Source organism: Oryx dammah, unplaced genomic scaffold (assembly GCF_014754425.2).
Source record: "Oryx dammah isolate SB20612 unplaced genomic scaffold, SCBI_Odam_1.1 HiC_scaffold_4, whole genome shotgun sequence".
NCBI lineage: Eukaryota > Metazoa > Chordata > Mammalia > Artiodactyla > Bovidae > Oryx > Oryx dammah.
In genome coordinates this window covers 53,232,562-53,250,735 of record NW_024070188.1, presented here as the reverse complement: position 1 = coordinate 53,250,735, position 18,174 = coordinate 53,232,562, and the positions used below count along the sequence as shown (strand labels likewise).

Below are 18,174 nucleotides of genomic sequence, written 5' to 3'. Positions count from 1 at the left end.
CATTTAAAATCCTAAAAGATGATGCTGTTAAAGTGTTGCACTCAATATGTCAGCAAATTTGGAAAACTCAGCAAGAGGCACAGGATTGAAAAAGGTCAGTTTTTATTCCAGTCCCAAAGAAGGACAATGCCAAAGTATGCTCAAGCTACCATACAATTGCACTCGTTTCACATGCTACCAAGATAATGGTCAAAATCCTTCTAGTTAGGCTTCAGCAATACATGAACTGAGAATTTCCAGATGTACAAGCTGGATTTAGAAAAGGCAGAAGAACCAGAGATCAAATTGCCAACATCTGTTGGATCATAGAAAAACCAAGGGAATTCCAGAAAAACATCTACTTCTGCTTTATTGATTATGCCAAAGCCTTTGACTGTGTCAGTCCAGTTCAGTCGATCAGTCCTGTCTGACTCTTTGCGACCCCATAAATCGCAGCACAACAGGCCTCCCTGTCCATCACCAACTCCCAGAGTTCACTCAGATTCATGTCTATCGAGTCAGTGATGCCATCCAGCCATCTCATCCTCTGTAGTCCCCTTCTCCTCCTGCCCCCAATCCCTCCCAGCATCAAAGTCTTTTCCAATCAGTCAACTCTTCGCATGAGGTGGCCAAAGTACTGGAGTTTCAGCTTTAGCATCTTTCCCTCCAAAGAAATCCCAGGGCTGATCTCCTTCAGAATGGACTGGTTGGATCTCCTTGCAGTCCAAGGGACTCTCAAGAGTCTTCTCCAACACCACAGTTCAAAAGCATCAATTCTTCAGTGCTCAGCCTTCTTCACAGTCCAACTATCACATCCACACATGACTACTAGAAAAACCATAGCCTTGACTAGATGGACCTTTGTCGGCAAAGTGTGTCTCTGCTTTTGAATATGCTATCTAGGTTGGTAACAACTTTTCATCCAAGGAGTAAGCGTCTTTTAATTTCATGGCTGCAGTCACCATCTGCAGTGATCTTGGAGCCGCGAAAAATAAAGTTCGACACTGTTTCCACTGTTTCCACATGTATTTCCCATGAAGTGATGGGACCAGGTGCCATGATCTTCGTTTTCTGAATGTTGAGCTTTAAGCCAACATTTTCACTCTCCTCTTTCACTTTCATCAAGAGGCTTTTTAGTTCCTTTTCACTTTCTGCCATAAGGGTGGTGTCATCTGCATATCTGAGGTTATTGATATTTCTCCTGGCAATCTTGATTCCAGCTTGTGTTTCTTCCAGTCCAGTGTTTCTCATGATGTACTCTGCATATAAGTTAAATAAGCAGAATGACAATATACAGCCTTGACGTACTCCTTTTCCTATTTGGAATCAGTCTGTTGTTCCATGTCCCGTTCTAACTATTGCCTTCTGACCTGCATATAGATTTCTCAAGAGGCAGGTCAGGTGGTCTGGTATTCCCATCTCTCTCAGAATTTTCCACAGTTTATTGTGATCCACACAGTCAAAGGCTTTGGCATAGTCAATAAAGCAGAAATAGATGTTTTTCTGGAACTCTCTTGCTTTTTTCATGATCCAGCGGATGTTGGCAATTTGATCTCTGGTTCCTCTGCCTTTTCTAAAACCAGCTTGAACATCAGGAAGTTCATGGTTCACGTATTGCTGAAGCCTGGCTTGAAGAATTTTGAGCATTACTTTACTAGCATGTGAGGTGAGTGCAATTGTGTGGTAGTTTGAGCATTCTTTGGCATTGCCTTCCTTTGGGATTGGAATGAAAACTGACCTTTTCCAGTCCTGTGGCCACTGCTGAGTTTTCCTAATTTGCTGGCATATTGAGTGCAGCACTTTCACAGCATCATCTCTCAAGATTTGAAATAGCTGTACTGGAATTCCATCACCTCCACTAGCTTTGTTCGTAGTGATGCTTTCTAAGGCCCACTTGACTTCACATTCCAGGATGTCTGGCTATAGATGAGTGATCACACCATTGTGATTATCTGGGTCATGAAGATCTTTTTTGTAGAGTTCTTCTGTGTATTCTGTCACCTCTTCTTAATATCTTCTGCTTCTCTTAGGTCCATACCATTTCTGTCCTTTATCGAGCCCATCTTTGCATGAAATGTTCCCTTGGTATCTGTAATTTTCTTGAAGAGATCTCTAGTCTTTCCCATTCTGTTGTTTTCCTCTATTTCTTTGCATTGATCACTGAAGAAGGCTTTCTTATCTCTTCTTGCTATTCTCTGGAACTCTGCATTCAGATGCTTATATCTTTCCTTTTCTCCTTTGCTTTTCACTTTTCTTCTTTTCACAGCTATTTGTAAGGCCTCCCCAGACAGCCATTTTGCTTTTTTGCATTTCTTTTCCATGCGGATGGTCTTGATCCCTGTTCTCCTGTACAATGTCACGAACCTCAGTCCATAGTTCATCAGGCACTCTATCTATCAGATCTAGGCCCTTAAATCTATTTCTCACTTCCACTGTATAATCATAAGGGATTTGATTTAGGTCATATCTGAATGGTCTAGTGGTTTTCCCTACTTTCTTCAATTTCAGTCTGAATTTGGTAATAAGGAGTTCATGATCTGAGCCGCAGTCAGCTCCTGGTCTTGTTTTTGTTGACTGTACAGAGCTTCTCCATCTTTGGCTGCCAAGAATATAATCAATCTGATTTTGGTGTTGACCATCTGGCGATGTCCATGTGTTGAGTCTTCATTTGTGTTGTTGGAAGAGGGTGTTTGCTATGACCAGTGCATTTTCTTGGCAAAACTCTATTAGTCTTTGCCCTGCTTCATTCTGCATTCCAAGGCCAAATTTGCCTGTTACTCCAGGTGTTTCTTGACGTCCTACTTTTGCATTCCAGTCCCCTATAATGAAAAGGACATCTTTTTTGGGTGTTAGTTCTAAAAGATCTTGTAGGTCTTCATAGAACCGTTCAACTTCAGCTTCTTCAGCGTTACTGGTTGGGGCACAGACTCGGATTACCGTGATATTGAATGGTTTGCCTTGGAGATGAACAGAGATCATTCTGTCGTTTTTGAGATTGCATCCAAGTGGCAATGGCACCCCACTCCAGTACTCTTGCCTGGAAAATCCCATGGATGGAGGAGCCTGGAAGGCTGCAGTCCATGGGGTTGCGAAGAGTCGCACATGACTGAACGACTTCACTTTCACTTTTCACTTTCATGAATTGGAGAAGGAAATGGCAACCCACTCCAGTGTTCTTGCCTGGAGCATCCCAGGGACGAGGGAGCCTGGTGGGCTGCCGTCTATGGGGTCGCAAAGAGTCGGACATGACTGAAGCGACTTAGCAGCAGCAGCAACTGCATTTCAGACTCTTTGGTTGACCATGATGGCTACTCAATTTCTTCTGAGGGATTCCTGCCTGCAGTAGTAGATATAATGGTCATCTGAGTTAAATTCACCCGTTCCAGTCCATTTTAGTTCGCTAATTCCTAGAATGTCGACATTCACTCTTGCCATCTCTTGTTTGACCACTTCCAATTTGCCTTGATTCAGGGACCTGACATTCCAGGTTCCTATGTAATTTTGCTCTTTACAGCATCGGACCTTGCTTCTATCACCAGTCACGTCCACAGCTGGGTATTGTTTTTACTTTGGCTCCATCCCTTCATTCTTTCTGGAGTTATTTCTCCACTGATGTCCAGTAGCATATTGGGCACCTACTGACCTGGGGAGTTCCTCTTTCAGTATCCTATCATTTTGCCTTTTCATACTGTTCGTTGGGTTCTGAAGGCAAGAATACTGAAGTGGTTTGCCATTCTCTTCTCCAGTGGACCACATTCTGTCAGACCTCTCCACCATGACCCACTCATCTTGGCTTGCCCCATGGGCCTGGCTTAGTTTTATTGAGTTAGACAAGGCTGTGGTCCTAGTCTGATTGGATTGACTAGTTTTCTGTGAGTATGGTTTCAGTGTGTCTGCCCTGTGATGCCCTCTTGCAACACCTACCATCTTATTTGGGTTTCTCTTACCTTGGGTGTGGTGTGTCTCTTCATGGCTTCTCCAGAAAACCGCAGCTGCTGCTCCTTACCTTGGATGAGGAGTATCTACTCACCGCCGCCCTTCCTGACCTTCAACGTGGGATGGCTCCTCTAGGCCCTCCTGCGCCCTGGCAGCCACCGCTCCTTGGATGTGGGGTTGATCCTCCAGGCCACTGCCCCTGGCATCGGGCACAGGGTGGCTCCCTCTGGCCGCCACCCCTGACCTCGGACGTGGGGTACCTCCTCTTGGCCGTTCCCTCACCGTCGCAGCCTGGCACTCTTGGCCACTGCCCCTGATCTCGGACGTGGGGTAGCTCCTCTCGGCCACCGCCCTTCGGGCTTGGGGTCTTTCCGGCCTCTGCCCCTGACCTCAGACGTGGGGTAGCTCCTCTCGGCCACCGCCCTTCGGGCTTGGGGTCTTTCCGGCTTCTGCCCCTGACCTCGGACGTGGGGTAGCTCCTCTCGGCCACCGCCCTTCGGGCTTGGGGTCTTTCCGGCTTCTGCCCCTGACCTCGGACGTGGGGTAGCTCCTCTCGGCCGTGCTTCGTGCGCCAGTCGCAGCCGCCTGTGCTTAGTGAGTAGATCTAATTTGACCGTGTGGATCACAACAAACTGTGGGAAATTCTTCAAGAGATGGGAATACCAGACCGCCTTACCTGCTTCCGGTGAAATCTGTATGCAGGTCAAGAAGCAACAGTTAGAACCGGGCATGGAACAACAGACTTATTCTAAACTGGAGTATGTCAAGGCTGTATATTGTCACCCTGCTTATATGCAGAGTACATCATGTGAACTGCTGGGCTAGATGAAGCACAATCTAGAATCAAGATTGCCAGGAGAAATATTAATAACCTCAAATACACAGAATGTGGCAGAAATGGCAGAAAGTGAAGATGATCTAAAGAGCCTCTTGATGAAAGTGAAAGAGGAGAGTGAAAAAGCTGGCTTAAAACTCAACATTCAAAAAACGAAGATAATGGCATCTGGTCCCATCCCTTCATGGTGAGGTGCTTGGATGGCATCATTGACACAAAGGACATGAATTTGAGCAAACTCCAGGAAATAACAAAGGACAGAGAAGCTTGTTGTGCTGCAGTCCATGGGGTCACAAAGAGTTGGACATGACTTAGTGACTGAACAACAGTGGAGAACTTAAAACATGCAGGAGTAAGAGAATATTATAAACAATAACATGGATTTTGTTTTAATGTATTATCTAACAAAATGATAAAATATATAAAATTTGAAGTTGATGCAACAGCAATTAGATGGAGTGAGTTGTCAGTATAGTGATTATCTGTGGGCTTCATGGCACTTAGTAGAGATAGACAAATGATCGATTTCAGCTTCTCTTCCAAACGTACTGTCAAATTAATCTGTCAGAATTCTATTTCATTTGGTCATTATTAATCTCAAACATTCAAGGGACAGATCCATCTTCAGACATAGTCTTACTTTCAACAGGTCTCGTCTCCAAACTCCCTGCTCTCATCTAAAATCCTGAAACTGGATTACATGTTGATCACTGACCATATCCTTTTAGTCTGCTTCCTTATCTATAATTGTGGTTTTCTTAGGATGTTCCTTCTCCTATCCTATCTTGGCTTGTAATTTCTCCCCATCCTTAAAGACTGATGTTGTGGCCACATCTTTTCTAATATCTATCTTTGGCCTCATCCAAAAAAACTAGATGTGTTATGCCACTCTTTTCCTGCCTACTGTCGTTTTAATTGAGCCTTTTACATGATTCCGTTTTCTTTCTTCCTCAACATATCAGCTTTACTTCAAAAATATTTTTAGTCATTACCTTAGAATTTGAAATGTGCATGTATAATCTAAGTCTACTTTCAATTAACACTAACCATTTCACGACAAGTGCAGGTAACGTGTAACAGAGTATGCCCACTTACTCTTTCTTGTCCCTTTATACAGTGCTGTCATTTATTTCATTAATCATCCAATATGTTGTTGCAGTTTTTATTTTGAACAAACTGTTCTATCAATAAAAAATAAAACATTTTATTTTGCTTTCATTTATTTCTTCTCTAATGCTCTTCTTTCTTCATGTAGGTCTGAGTTTCTGACATGTAATTTTCTTTTCTCTGAAGAACTTCTTTTATATTCCTTGCAAGTCAAGTCTACGGTTGACATAGTTTATCATTTTTGTTTGTCTAAGAAAGTCTTTATCTCTCCTTCACTTTTGTAAGGAAGGTAAAATTTCACCTTTACCCTCTTAGAGTTTTTTGGCTGAACCTGAGAATTAAACTGATCTTAGATTAACAGGTGAAAAACATACAAATTTTCATAAGTTTGACGTGGGAGCCCTCGTAAGAAAATGAAGATCCAAAGAAATGGTGAAACCTGCAGCTTTTAAATTGAGTTGAACAACTGAGACTTTTGTGGAAAAGTAAACTTGAGGAGAGGTTAAAGGAAGATAAAAATTCTTTTGACAAGGTCTATTTGTCCAGAATTATCTTGGCTTTGACTCCTTGTTAAAATGTTTTCTTTCTTCTGGTATGGAGGATATCTTTAGCATGGAGTTTTTATCTCCTGTTTTCAGGAAGAAAGGGGAGATCAGCGTGTTCTTGAATCTGCTACTTTTGAAGAACATTTAGTTCAAAATAATCCTTAAACCAAAGAGATATTTTGAGATAGCATCTTCTTCCACCCTTGACTTTTGAAGGTTAATTTTTCCACATACAAAATTCTAGGTTGGTATTTTTTCCCTCTTTCAATACTTTGATATGCTGTTTACTATCTTTCTGCTTTCATGGTTTCTGAAGAAAAGTCCAGTGTAGTTCTTAGTTTCTTTCATCCAAAGGTAAAATGGTTTGTTTGTTTGTTTTTCCTTTTGGCTTCTTTAAGTTTTCTCTTTTCTTCGATTTTCTGTAGTTTGAATATTATATGTTTAGGTGTCAGTTTTTTGTGTTTACTAACTTCATTAATTTTGGAAAATTCTCAGCCATTATAACGTCATGATTGTGCCTTTTCTCTCCTTTTTTCCTTCTAGCATTCCTCTAATGTGTGTGTTACACCTTTGGAATTGTCCTACTGGTCTTTGAAATTCTCAGTTGTTTTTTCATTATTTTTCTTTTCAATTTGGGAAGTTTCTATTGACACATCTTCAGACTCACTGATTCTTTCCTTAGCCATATATAATTTATTAATGAATACATCAAAGTTATTCTTTAATTTTTTTCCTGTGTTTTTAATTTCTAGTATTTCTTTGTGGTTATTTCCAAGAGTTTCCATCTCTTTGCTTATATTAGCTGTCTTTTCTTGTATTTTCTTCCATTAGAGCCCTTAGTATATTAATCATATTTAAATTGCCAATCTGATAATTCCAAAATCTCTTCCATATCTGAGTCTAGTATTGATGCTTGCTTTGTATCTGCAGACTGTTGTTTGCCTTTTAACATACCTTGGAATTTTTTGTTGAAAGCTAAGCATGATGTATAGGATAAAATAAATTGAGGTAATAAGTCCTTAGTGTGAGCTTTTAAATAGGAATTAGGCTGTGTTTGTTGGTTACTGTACCTGTAGGAGTCAGAAACTAACATTTTATGTAGTGTTCTAGTCTACTATTTCACCTGTTGTCTTTCCCTACAGACCCCTACTTAAATAGGGTCATAAATGCCATTCTTTCCATTGTAATCTTCTGCTATTATATATAAGTCTCCTTGATATGCTTGGTAAAGTGCTGGGGAGCTGAAGCATTCTATAATCCTGTAATTAAGTCTCAGTCTTTTAATGATCTTGCTTCTCAGCTTTTTCCCTCACATCTCTTTAGTGAGATAGAATGGTCATCAGGGACTGGAGTTTGGTAATTCCCTTCCCACATCAGTTAGACTCTGTAAAACCCAAGTTGGCTGGGCTGTAGCAAAAGAGATTTTCTTAGCTCAAGCCTTTTTTTTTTAAAGAAGAAGTGAATGATCTGGATGTATTTAAAAATGGTTACTTTTTTCCTCACCCTGCCTAAAGCATGAGAGGCGTTTTCTTAGAAGAATGAGCAACAGATAGATTAGGTTTGGGTCGGGAAGATCAGAATTTCAGTTTAAATGTGTTAATTTTGAGACATCTTTTAGACATCCAAGTGGAGATCTTAAGTAGATATTTGGAGTGCAGGAGAATTATTTGGCTAGAGATACACATTGGAGAATCATCAGCATACAGATGAGACTTAAAGACAGATGTGAGACTGTGTAAGATCATGTGGGTGTGAGTGTGGGCAAAGAAAGGAGCAAAACCAAGAAACATTAAAAAGTGTGTGTGTGGGCGGCAGGGAGTGGGTGGTGTATACAGGAGAAGCAACCAGCAAAAAAGTTGAGAAGAATTATAAGAAGGAAATAAGTGAAAAAATGATATAGCAGAGTCAAATCTACTCTGTCAGATGCTGCTGGTATTACAAGTAGGATCAGATAAGCTAGCATATCTTTAGCAGATTTGGTACAGAAGCATTGAATATAGGTCAGGAATTGGATACATAGAAATTGAATAGAAGTTAGGTAGCCTGGCCCATAGGCTTTCTCTGGCAATAAAATCATCCTAAAGTAAGACTCTGATGCTGGGAGGGATTGGGGGCAGGAGGAGAAGGGGACGACAGAGGATGAGATGGGTGGATGGCATCACCGACTCGATGGACATGAGTTTGAGTGAACTCAGGGAGTTGGACAGGGAGGCCTGGTGTGCTGCAATTCATGGGGTCGCAAACAGTTGGACACAACTGAGCGACTGAACTGAACTGAGCTGAAAGTATTAAGACAGTTCTTTCCCCATCATACTCATTGTGCCCAAATGCAGATTGTTATCTAGTTTGTATTATGGTCTTTATGTTCAATTTAGAATCCCCAGAAACTCCTTAACGACATCTATTCTACCAGTGTCAAGCTGTGCCCTCAACTTGAGAAATGACGTGAGTCTATGAACCCATCTAGTCCTAGCTCTATAATTCTTAAACAGTGTTCATTTCAATTGAAATAAGTGTGATTTTACAGTTTCTAAAATTACCTTGGGGTTCAGGGAAACCTATCACAACAATTTCAAAAGTTTGAGTTTACCAAGTTTTATAAAATGAACTGATAAACTTTTTTTTTTTTTTAGCATTTCCCCCTTTTCTTTTTTAATGGAAAATCTTTGCAGTTTTTACTGACCTTCAACCTATAGACAATAATTGATTTTTTTTTCTTTTTTATGTTGAAGAAAATAAACTAATACAATGTCATACTGTGTGTTTTTAGAAACTCTCTAATGCAGCATGTACAAGTAATATGACACAAATTAGAATTTTCAGATGATCCATAAACAGCAATACAAAACATATTAATATAGGTAATGTATTATAAGAGAAAAATTCTGTCTTCCAGCTATTCCAAATTATGCATTTACAAAAGCATACAGGGAAGAAAGAATATTGACAGAAGGGTGGCTAGATATACTGGAAAATAATAGTAGACCATAGAAAGGCTGAAAAACATTAAGTGTTAGGATATTTTCAAGACAATACAAACCATTATAAAATCCTTTTAATATTAATGTAAAACTTTATTTTTTGATGCAAGACCATCTGTAAGGATAGTGTGTGGAACAGTATATGGAGAGCAGATGATTTCAGGACAATATTTTAAGTCTCTCTGTAGTCTCAAAGAAAGAATTCTTGGGGAAAATAAAGAGATTCATTATTCCCAGTGACACATTGGCAGAGAATACACTGGTAAGCACTCTGCCAGCAAACCTAGAACTCCTGAGTGGTCTTTTGACTGTAACATTCTGTACTACTCCGTTTCAATCTAGGGGTTAAGGTAGCACCAGCAAAGAAAGGAATAGTTTTCATGTTGGAAAAAGACTTCATTTTGGTATCCATTTCCACATATTAATTAATCCTGAGTACTTTATATCCCATGATTTTGCAAAACAGTTATACCCCATGGAATAGAATTTTGTATATAGAATGTATGTCTTGAGACTTATGCAGGAAGAATCTTACATAAAATACCCAAACTTTCCTCTAAGATGATTTTACATACACTATCTGGACCACAAAAACATGACCTAAAATGATATAATAAATTTTCTGGAAAAACACACATACTTTTAAACACATGTACATACATTCATGTATGTTATGTATGATAAAACTATAAAAAATACCCCCAATGGCATACTTAATACCAAAATCAGAGGAATGACTACTCTTAGGTTAAACTGAGGATATGATTTTGGTGACTTTTGTAGGGTTCCAAGATACTAGTTAATGTCCATTTCTAAAACTAGGCAGATTTATGGATGTTGGTTTTATTTACAGTCTATTTCATTTTTAAATATAAAAAAGGACAAGTCATGCATAAGCAATGTTATATCATAAGCATCTGAGATTTTCTAATAAACTTATTTGGGTTACCTGGACTGAGTTTTTTTAACTCTCTTTGAAGTGAAGTCACTCATTCGTATCCAACTCTTTGTGACCCCATGGACTGAAGTCTGCCAGGCTCCTCCATCCATGGGATTTTCCAGGCAAGAGTACTGGAGTGGGTTGCCATTTCCCTAGAATACTTATTTAATTAGAGTATAGCTGCTTTACAAGGTTGTGTTAATTTCTGCTGTATAGCAAAGAGAATCAGCCACATGAATACATATTTCCCCTCTTCCTTGGGTTTCCTGGAGTGATTTTAACACTACTCCAGAGCAACATTTTGATGCAAAAAATGTCTTTTCTTTTTCAGTCCGAAAGGATATAGTCCGGATCCTCCCCAGTTTAGATGTTGAAGTCAAAGACATTACCGACAGCTATGATGCCAACTGGTTTCTTCAGGTATTATCTACACAAGATCTTTATGAAATGACCAATAAAGAGTTCCCCATAGTAGCTGAAGTCATAGAAGCACCCCAAGGAAACCAGCTACCCATAAGCATTTTACAGCCTGGGAAAACCATTGTGATCCACAAAAAGTGCCAAGCATCAAAGATCTTGGCTTCAGAAATTAGAAGCAATTCCTCTAAAAGACACTTCTTGATCCCCACTAGCTATAAAGGCAAATTCAAGCGGCGACCTCGAGAGTTCCCAACACCCTATGACCTTAAGATAGCAAAGAGTGAAAAGGAGACTCTGCACGTGGTGGCCACCAAAGCCTTTCATTCCCCCTTTGAGGAGCTGTCATCTGTCTCTGTCGGGGATGAGTTTCTAGTGCATCACTCACAGACAACTGAAGTCCTCTGTGAAGGAATTAAAAAAGTGATGGATGTTCTGGTTTGTGAAAAAATCCTCAAAAATTCCCATGAGGCAGCACTGCTACCTTTGTACATGGATGGAGGTTTTGTAGAGGTGATCCATGATAAGAAACTGTACCAGATTTCTGAGCTTTGTGCACAGTTCCACCTGCCCTTCAATGTGAAGGTGTCTGTGAGAGATCTTTCTATTGAAAAAGACATTTTGGCTGCTACACCAGGACTACAGTTGGAGGAATCTATCACTAACTCTTATCTACTCATAAGTGACTTTGCCAACCCCAAGGAGCTCTGGGAAATTCCTGTTGGCCGTGTGAATATGACTGTTCAGTTAGTTAATAATTTCTCTGGGGATACAGGATCATTTCTAGTCAGTACTCTGGTCGAAGAGATCACTGAAGAACAGTATTACCTGATACGGAGATATGAAAGCTCCTTCTTGCACCCCCCACCTCGCCCTCCAAAGCATCCCTCAGTGGAGAAAATAGAGTTAACTTCGCTAAGCCTAGCAAAAGAAAAGACAGTGAATCTGCCCAAGTCTCCCAAGGTAAGGCTATGATTTTGCAGTTTTTCCTCTTGAGCGTTTTGCTGGAGGCAGTTTATTTCAAGTCTTTTCTGAATCTCGTTTTTGCTTAGTTCTCTTCCTTTCATGCCATATTTGAAATGAGCCTTTCTGATGCACAGTAGATGATTCAACATCAACAGAGCATAAGCTGTTACAGCATTTTGTATTTTGATGCTTCACTAGTAGATGTGATAAGAAGTTTAAGAATTAAAAATAGCAGGGATGGCATTTGATTATGATGACCCAAATTGTTGTTTCAATGGGTTTTGTTAATTAGGAATGGTTTATAAGGTGCCTCAGAAGCAAATCTCTTTTATTTTGGAAGAGCTGTTCATTTTTTTCTAGGTGGAGTTGTTTTAATACTACATACAGGAAATGAGCACACAATAAACCCCCTTCTTTTGGGGGTGGGGTACCAGTAGCAGGCATCTATGACACATGTCTTCATTTTGTTTTATGTGCAGAAAGATGCAAAAGTATCTTGGCAGAACTGTGTGAGAATATGGGCATCTGCCCACATTCTGCCTGTCTGAGAATTGTCATCTTTAACAGTTCTTTTGAAAAACAAAATCAATAAAATTGCAGACAGTATGAGATCATTATAGAATCAACAACTCCATAACCACTCTAAAGATTTTGGGAGGGGAGGGGTTTCAGCTTCATTTTCTCTGAAAGTTGTTGCCTCTTGGAAACCACCTGCTGAGTGCCTGGAAATCACTTACCCCTACACCAGGGAGCTCAGGTCCTTCATCTGGCCGGCAGTAGTTAGCTCTCTGGTGTGTGGAGAGAGTGCATTCTGGCCTGGCAGATGTTGAGCTGACAGCTTGGGGAAACAAAGCAATTAGTAAAACAAAGAGAGATGCTGTGTTTACTCTCTATACTCAGGAATGATAGCAGCCTCAGGCTTCAAGGATGTGGGTATGGAAATACTTTTACTTCTACATTTCAAAGATTGCATTCTGATTGTTTGCTGGGGAAATCCAATAAAGGTCTTCAAACTCATCTTCAGGAAAAGATAAAACCAGAAGTTTCCTTTCCAGAAAATCAATTTTGAAGGAGTCATTTTGAAATTAAACTGTTTCCAAATAATGTTGATTAACAGGCTGCTAAACATGGAGGGTGTCTAGCTTCTCCTGTTTAATATATTTTTATTACTGAATCAAATGATGTGAGAGATGGAATGCTGCTCTCAGTTTTAGTGGGAAGAAGAAGAAAGTCTCATCCCCTACCACCACTCTCTCACCCTCTATGCCTATGCCTATGTCTATGCCTAAGCCTCCAGAACTGTTGAATACACTACATTGGAAAGCAAAAGAGACTTGGCACATGTACTTAAAATTAAGGACTTTGAGATGAGATTATCCTGGATTATTCAGGTGGGTCCAAGTTAATCACAAGAGTCCTTAAAATATCTTTCTCACTTGAGGTCAGGGTCAGAGAGAGATGTGACTATAGAAGAACTTTAGAGAGGTGGAACATTTCTGCTTTGGTAGATGGAGGCAGGAATCATTGAGGCAAGAAATGCGGATTTTCTCTAGAAGCTAGAAAGACAGGAAAGCTTTCTTCCCTAGAGCCTCCAAAAAGTTTCTTAACTGGTTAAAGTAAATAGGGGTTTCCCTGAGTTCTGTGAGCCACTCTAGCAAATTAATGGAACCCAAGGATGGGATTCTGGGGACCTCTGATCTGTAACCATCAGACAGAAGCTGTCAACAACCTGGGGACCTACTACTTGTAACTGGCATCTGAAGTGGGCAGCAGTCCTGTGGGACTGTGTTGTTTTGATGGCAAAGTGGTTTTTCCCTTCCTTTTTCCTTTTAATGAAAGTATGAGTTCATGTACCTTTGGAGAACCTAATGGTATACTAGGATTCAGGGGTGATTAGAGACAGGATGGAGAACACAGCCAGAGTGGGCCTTTGTTTTCATTAAACACGACATGACTTGTGACAGTTCTTGCATCTCGTAGTTTCATCACTAAAGAAGAATGTAATTTCTTTGTTTGGTTCCAATTTTTAAAAGAAGGAGGAGTTTGGATCACATGGCCATCTCTTGTTTCAATCAACTCATTGGTTGTCCCAGCTACAGCCAGGATTGGTGGGGAAGGGAATAAACTAGTTGTCTCAAATAATAGAAATATGGGAGCAGTATGTGAAGGTCTAGAGATATAAAACATAGGTGCCTATTACAGCAGGAAGGAAAAGACCAAAAATCCCTAAACTACTAAGAAACCATTTGTAGGAAAAAATAAATTAAAAAAATTTAAATATCCTTTGAAAGCAGGTCAGATGAAAATGATCTATATGTTTTATTAGGAAAGAAACACAAAGCGATAATGTTGTGTCTAGATTACTGCTTAGAAAACCTTCCAGTCCTCCTCCTATGTTTCTTAAAGGATATGATACAGGATACTGATGAACAGTCAGATAAAGGTCTGGAAGGGTCAGGAATTTATGGGGTGTACAGTACTATCCTTCTGGTGTGTGGATGTGTCCACTAAACTGAAAGTTCTCTGAACTCTCTACTTTGGGGAACTTTATGGACTTTTGTTCTTGTCAGCATGAACAATTACTAACTCCTTTTCCAGTCCTTCTCCTCTAGAGAATGGGGGTTAGGCCTGAAAATTCCAAGTTTCTAATTATGGCTTGGTGTTTCTGGTGACCAGCCCCCAGTCAAGAGCCATCTGAGAATCTACCCAGAGTCGCCTTATTAGAACAAAATGCACCCCTATTGATAGCTTATGATGAAGGACGTGAAATTCGTGGCCTCCAAAGAAGAAGATTTAGCTTTGGGATCAGGGACCAGGCTTGATCTCTCAGGCTTTTGTGTGGCAGAAGTTTATTACAGTGAAAAAGGACAGAGAATGCTTCTGACAGAGACATCAGAAGGGGAACAGAGAGTGCCCCCCTTGCTACTCTTATCAAGGCCTTACATACTGTTAGACCCATTCCCACAAGATACATCTGAAATTAACAAGATTAGAACTAACAATAGAAAGATCTTACCAGACCCACTCCTACAAGATAACAAGATTAGTCAGAAGGTTCTTATTAAGGAAAAGAAACAATATACATTGTTATTATATAATCATTAGAAGTGAAGTGAAAGTCACTTAGTCATGTCCAACTGTTTGCAACTTCATGGAATTCTCCAGAGCAGAATACTACAGTGTGTAGCCAGGAGATCTTCCCAATCCAGGGATCAATCCAGTTCTCCTGCATTGCAGGCAGATTCTTTACCAGCTGAGCCACAAGGTAAGCTCATTAGTACAGAGCTTAAGGAAAAACATACCCTGGAGCAAGATGAGTTTTGTTGAGTAATCATTAGCTCTGGGCTTAAAGAAAATAATGTCTTATGTGACTAAGACAAACCAATGTAGAAAAAAAAAGTTTGTCCTTTTCTCCTCCTTGAGAGCTGTGTACCCCTTTCTCCTACTTGAGGGTCTCAGACTCCTTCCTCCTTGAGGGCCCCAGACTCTTTTATCAACCTCAGTTCAGTTCAGTTGCTCAGTTGTGTCCGACTCTTTGTGACTCCATGAACTGCAGCACGCCAGGCTTCCCTGTCCATCACCACCTCCCGGAGTTCACTCAAACTCATGTCCATCGAATCGGTGATGCCATCCACCCATCTCATCCTCTGTCGTCCCCTTCTCCTCCTGCTCCTAATCCCTCCCAGCATCAGAGTCTTTTCCAATGAGAACTTTTCCAGAGTCTTTTCCAATGAACTCTCTCACTATCGCACAGAAAATTCGAGGGAATTTAGAAACCCTGTGTCAGGAGCTGGGATCAAAAACCAAATATTAGAAAAGAAGATGTTCCTAGTATCTTTTCACCTAGGAATTTACAAGGGCCTCAGGAGCTCTGTGCCAAGAACTAGGGACAGAGATCAGTGCATATATTTTCTTTTATCACCAGCTGCTAAACTAAAACAAATGCTATCTTTGATTAAATTCATACATGTAGGATTCCAGATCAAATTAATAATTCTTAACTGTTTGTTCAATTTTCAGACCCCACATCCACTCTGTGTCTAGTTTGAGCCAGGCTTCTAAACAATGTTGATTAACTGAACTTTGTTAAGATGTTAAGAGTTATTTGTTAAGATGTTAAAAGGTCCATGAGTCATTTTGTTCTGTGAATGATTAAGGAAACTAAGTGATAGTCTAAACTTGAATGACTTAGTGCTAGATGATGTTAGTTATTTTATAATTGAAAGAGCTATTTTGTAGCAAAGAGTGCATCCTTATTTTCCATTGCTACATTGGTTGAGAGTGAAAGGAAGGACATTTTTGGTGTAATACGTTGGAACTTATTTCTTGGCCTTGAAAAGTGTTCAGCAGAAGCTAGGAAACCCTAGGTCAGTGGTGTCATCAAGAGATACTAGCTTGATCGAAAGTTTATCATCAGTCAATTGAGCGTCTATAATTCTTCATGATTAGTTTCATCGTTTCTGGTGTGGTCAATAAAGAGCTATATTTTCTCTGAAATCAGTTTAAAATGCCAGAGTATGCTCTAATTTACCTGTGTTCAGATCTACTGACCGCCTCATTTTCAACATTTTTTCTCACCATGAAGATGGGACTTTAGTCAGTATATTATTTTTGGAATTTAAACAGAAACTCTGTCAGTTTCTTTATAATGTACTCGAAAAATCTTGCAACCAACCATTTCTTGTTATCACAATGTCATCCTTTCACATATTTCTTTCATATTTCTTCTGATCTCTGCATTAAAGCTCTTCTATGTATGCTTTTGAAGGGATTGGATAAGATTAAAAAAATTTGTAGGCAGAATGCAGCCATTGAAAGGAAGCCTCAAAGATTTTGGATTGTATGTGGAATAGTGCCTTAAATTCAGATAAGAATTTGTAAGGGTTATTTGGAGTTTAACTACTCAAACTGACTTGACTCATTAAAATACCATATTACAAATGTAGGGAAGAATATCAGATCCTTCATTGTGTAGTTTACTTTTGCCTTCCCTTGGTCCTTAGCTCTATAAGATCATTTCTTGTCCTGTTAATAATAGAATAGTTGTATAGGCTATCTAATAGTAAGAAATCAAATATACACAGTGTTAATCAGATTCACTTGTGATAGGTATCCATTGTCAGTTATGAACTCTACACTTCACCTAAGAAGTTTAGAAATTAAGACTCTCTTAGTATAGGTTATAAGAGTTAGAATATTATAGAATTGTTTCCCAAGGTGAGATTGTCAACTGTTCTCTAATACCTAACTAAGAAAGCACTCAATTGTAGTAGAAATTTGAGAATTGTGGTTTGGGTGTAAGCTGGGCAGATGAGTAGGGGGATGGATTTCAGTCGAGATGACAGCACATCTCCAGGCCCATGAAGCCTTACACTGGAAGATTCTGTTGTTGTTTTTTAAATATGATAGTTCCGTGTTTGGAAGAATAAGATTTGGAGCCTGGGGGAAAAAAAAAGGGATAAGAATGCACCAAGCAACCTTTCAAATTTCCTCTTAGGTTTATACAAATTAAAAATAGTATCTTTAAGATCTGTGCATTCTGATACTTAATCAGATGAAAACAATGTTATAAAGTGATTAAATGTTATAAAGTGAATTGAAGTTGCTCAGTCGTGTCAGACTCTTTGCGACCCCATGGACTGTAGCCTACCAGGCTCCTCTGTCCATGGGATTTTCCAGGCAATAGTACTGGAGTGGATTGCCATTTCCTTCTCCAGGGGATCTTCCCGACCCAGGGATCGAACCCGGGTCTCCTGCATTGTAGACAGACGCTTTACCGTCTGAGCCACCAGGTGATTAAATAAATTAAGCAGGGCCTAAAATTCTGTTCTAAGTAAGAGTGTTGTGGAGTAAACTCCTCTTCTCTGATGGTTAGTTTCTCTGTCAGAAGTAGTTTCGGATAGTTTGAAAGAGCATATCCTCACTGGGGTTTTTGCCTGTCCTGAATATATATGGCTATGACTTCTGAGTGCCACATAGGAGAAATGTAACTTCTGTATTCTGATGAAAAAGCCTATAACCAGATAGAAAAACAAACCTTTGGTTGAAAGATGAGATATTCCACTCCTTTGGAGACTGCATCTGCGACCAGAAATCTTGCGTTTCACTAACTCTGTTTGGCCATTTAATGCCCAAGTGTCCACTTTGCTGCTGGAATGTCTAGATTTCTGTCGGACAAGAATACCCATAGGAGACATTAAGACAAAGAGCAGGGGAGGCAGTTATGGCAAGGTACTATGAACTGAGCAGAAAACAAACCCTGTACCAGAATTAAAGTGAGAGCTGAAAAAGGCAGAAGGAAAGCAATTGTTTCTGGGAGGTGCAGAGAGAGAACACTTCAACAGCTGCTGCTGGGTGCAGAGACTCATTTCTGAACTGGTGTGACAGAGTGGCTGAAAAGTGTTAAAGAAACCCACACTCCTAGGCTAAATCTAGATCTTTAGAGACATCCACTCATTTGTCATCTGT

General features: G+C 39.9%; 1 protein-coding gene across 1 annotated transcript in view; it reads left to right on the top strand.

The window, feature by feature from the left end:
- Positions 1–18,174, top strand: part of THEMIS (thymocyte selection associated) — a 188,451-nt gene that overhangs the window by 73,382 nt on the left and 96,895 nt on the right. The window contains 1 exon segment of the mRNA XM_040238742.1: positions 10,655–11,703. Within this exon segment, the coding sequence (XP_040094676.1) occupies positions 10,655–11,703 (1,049 nt within the window).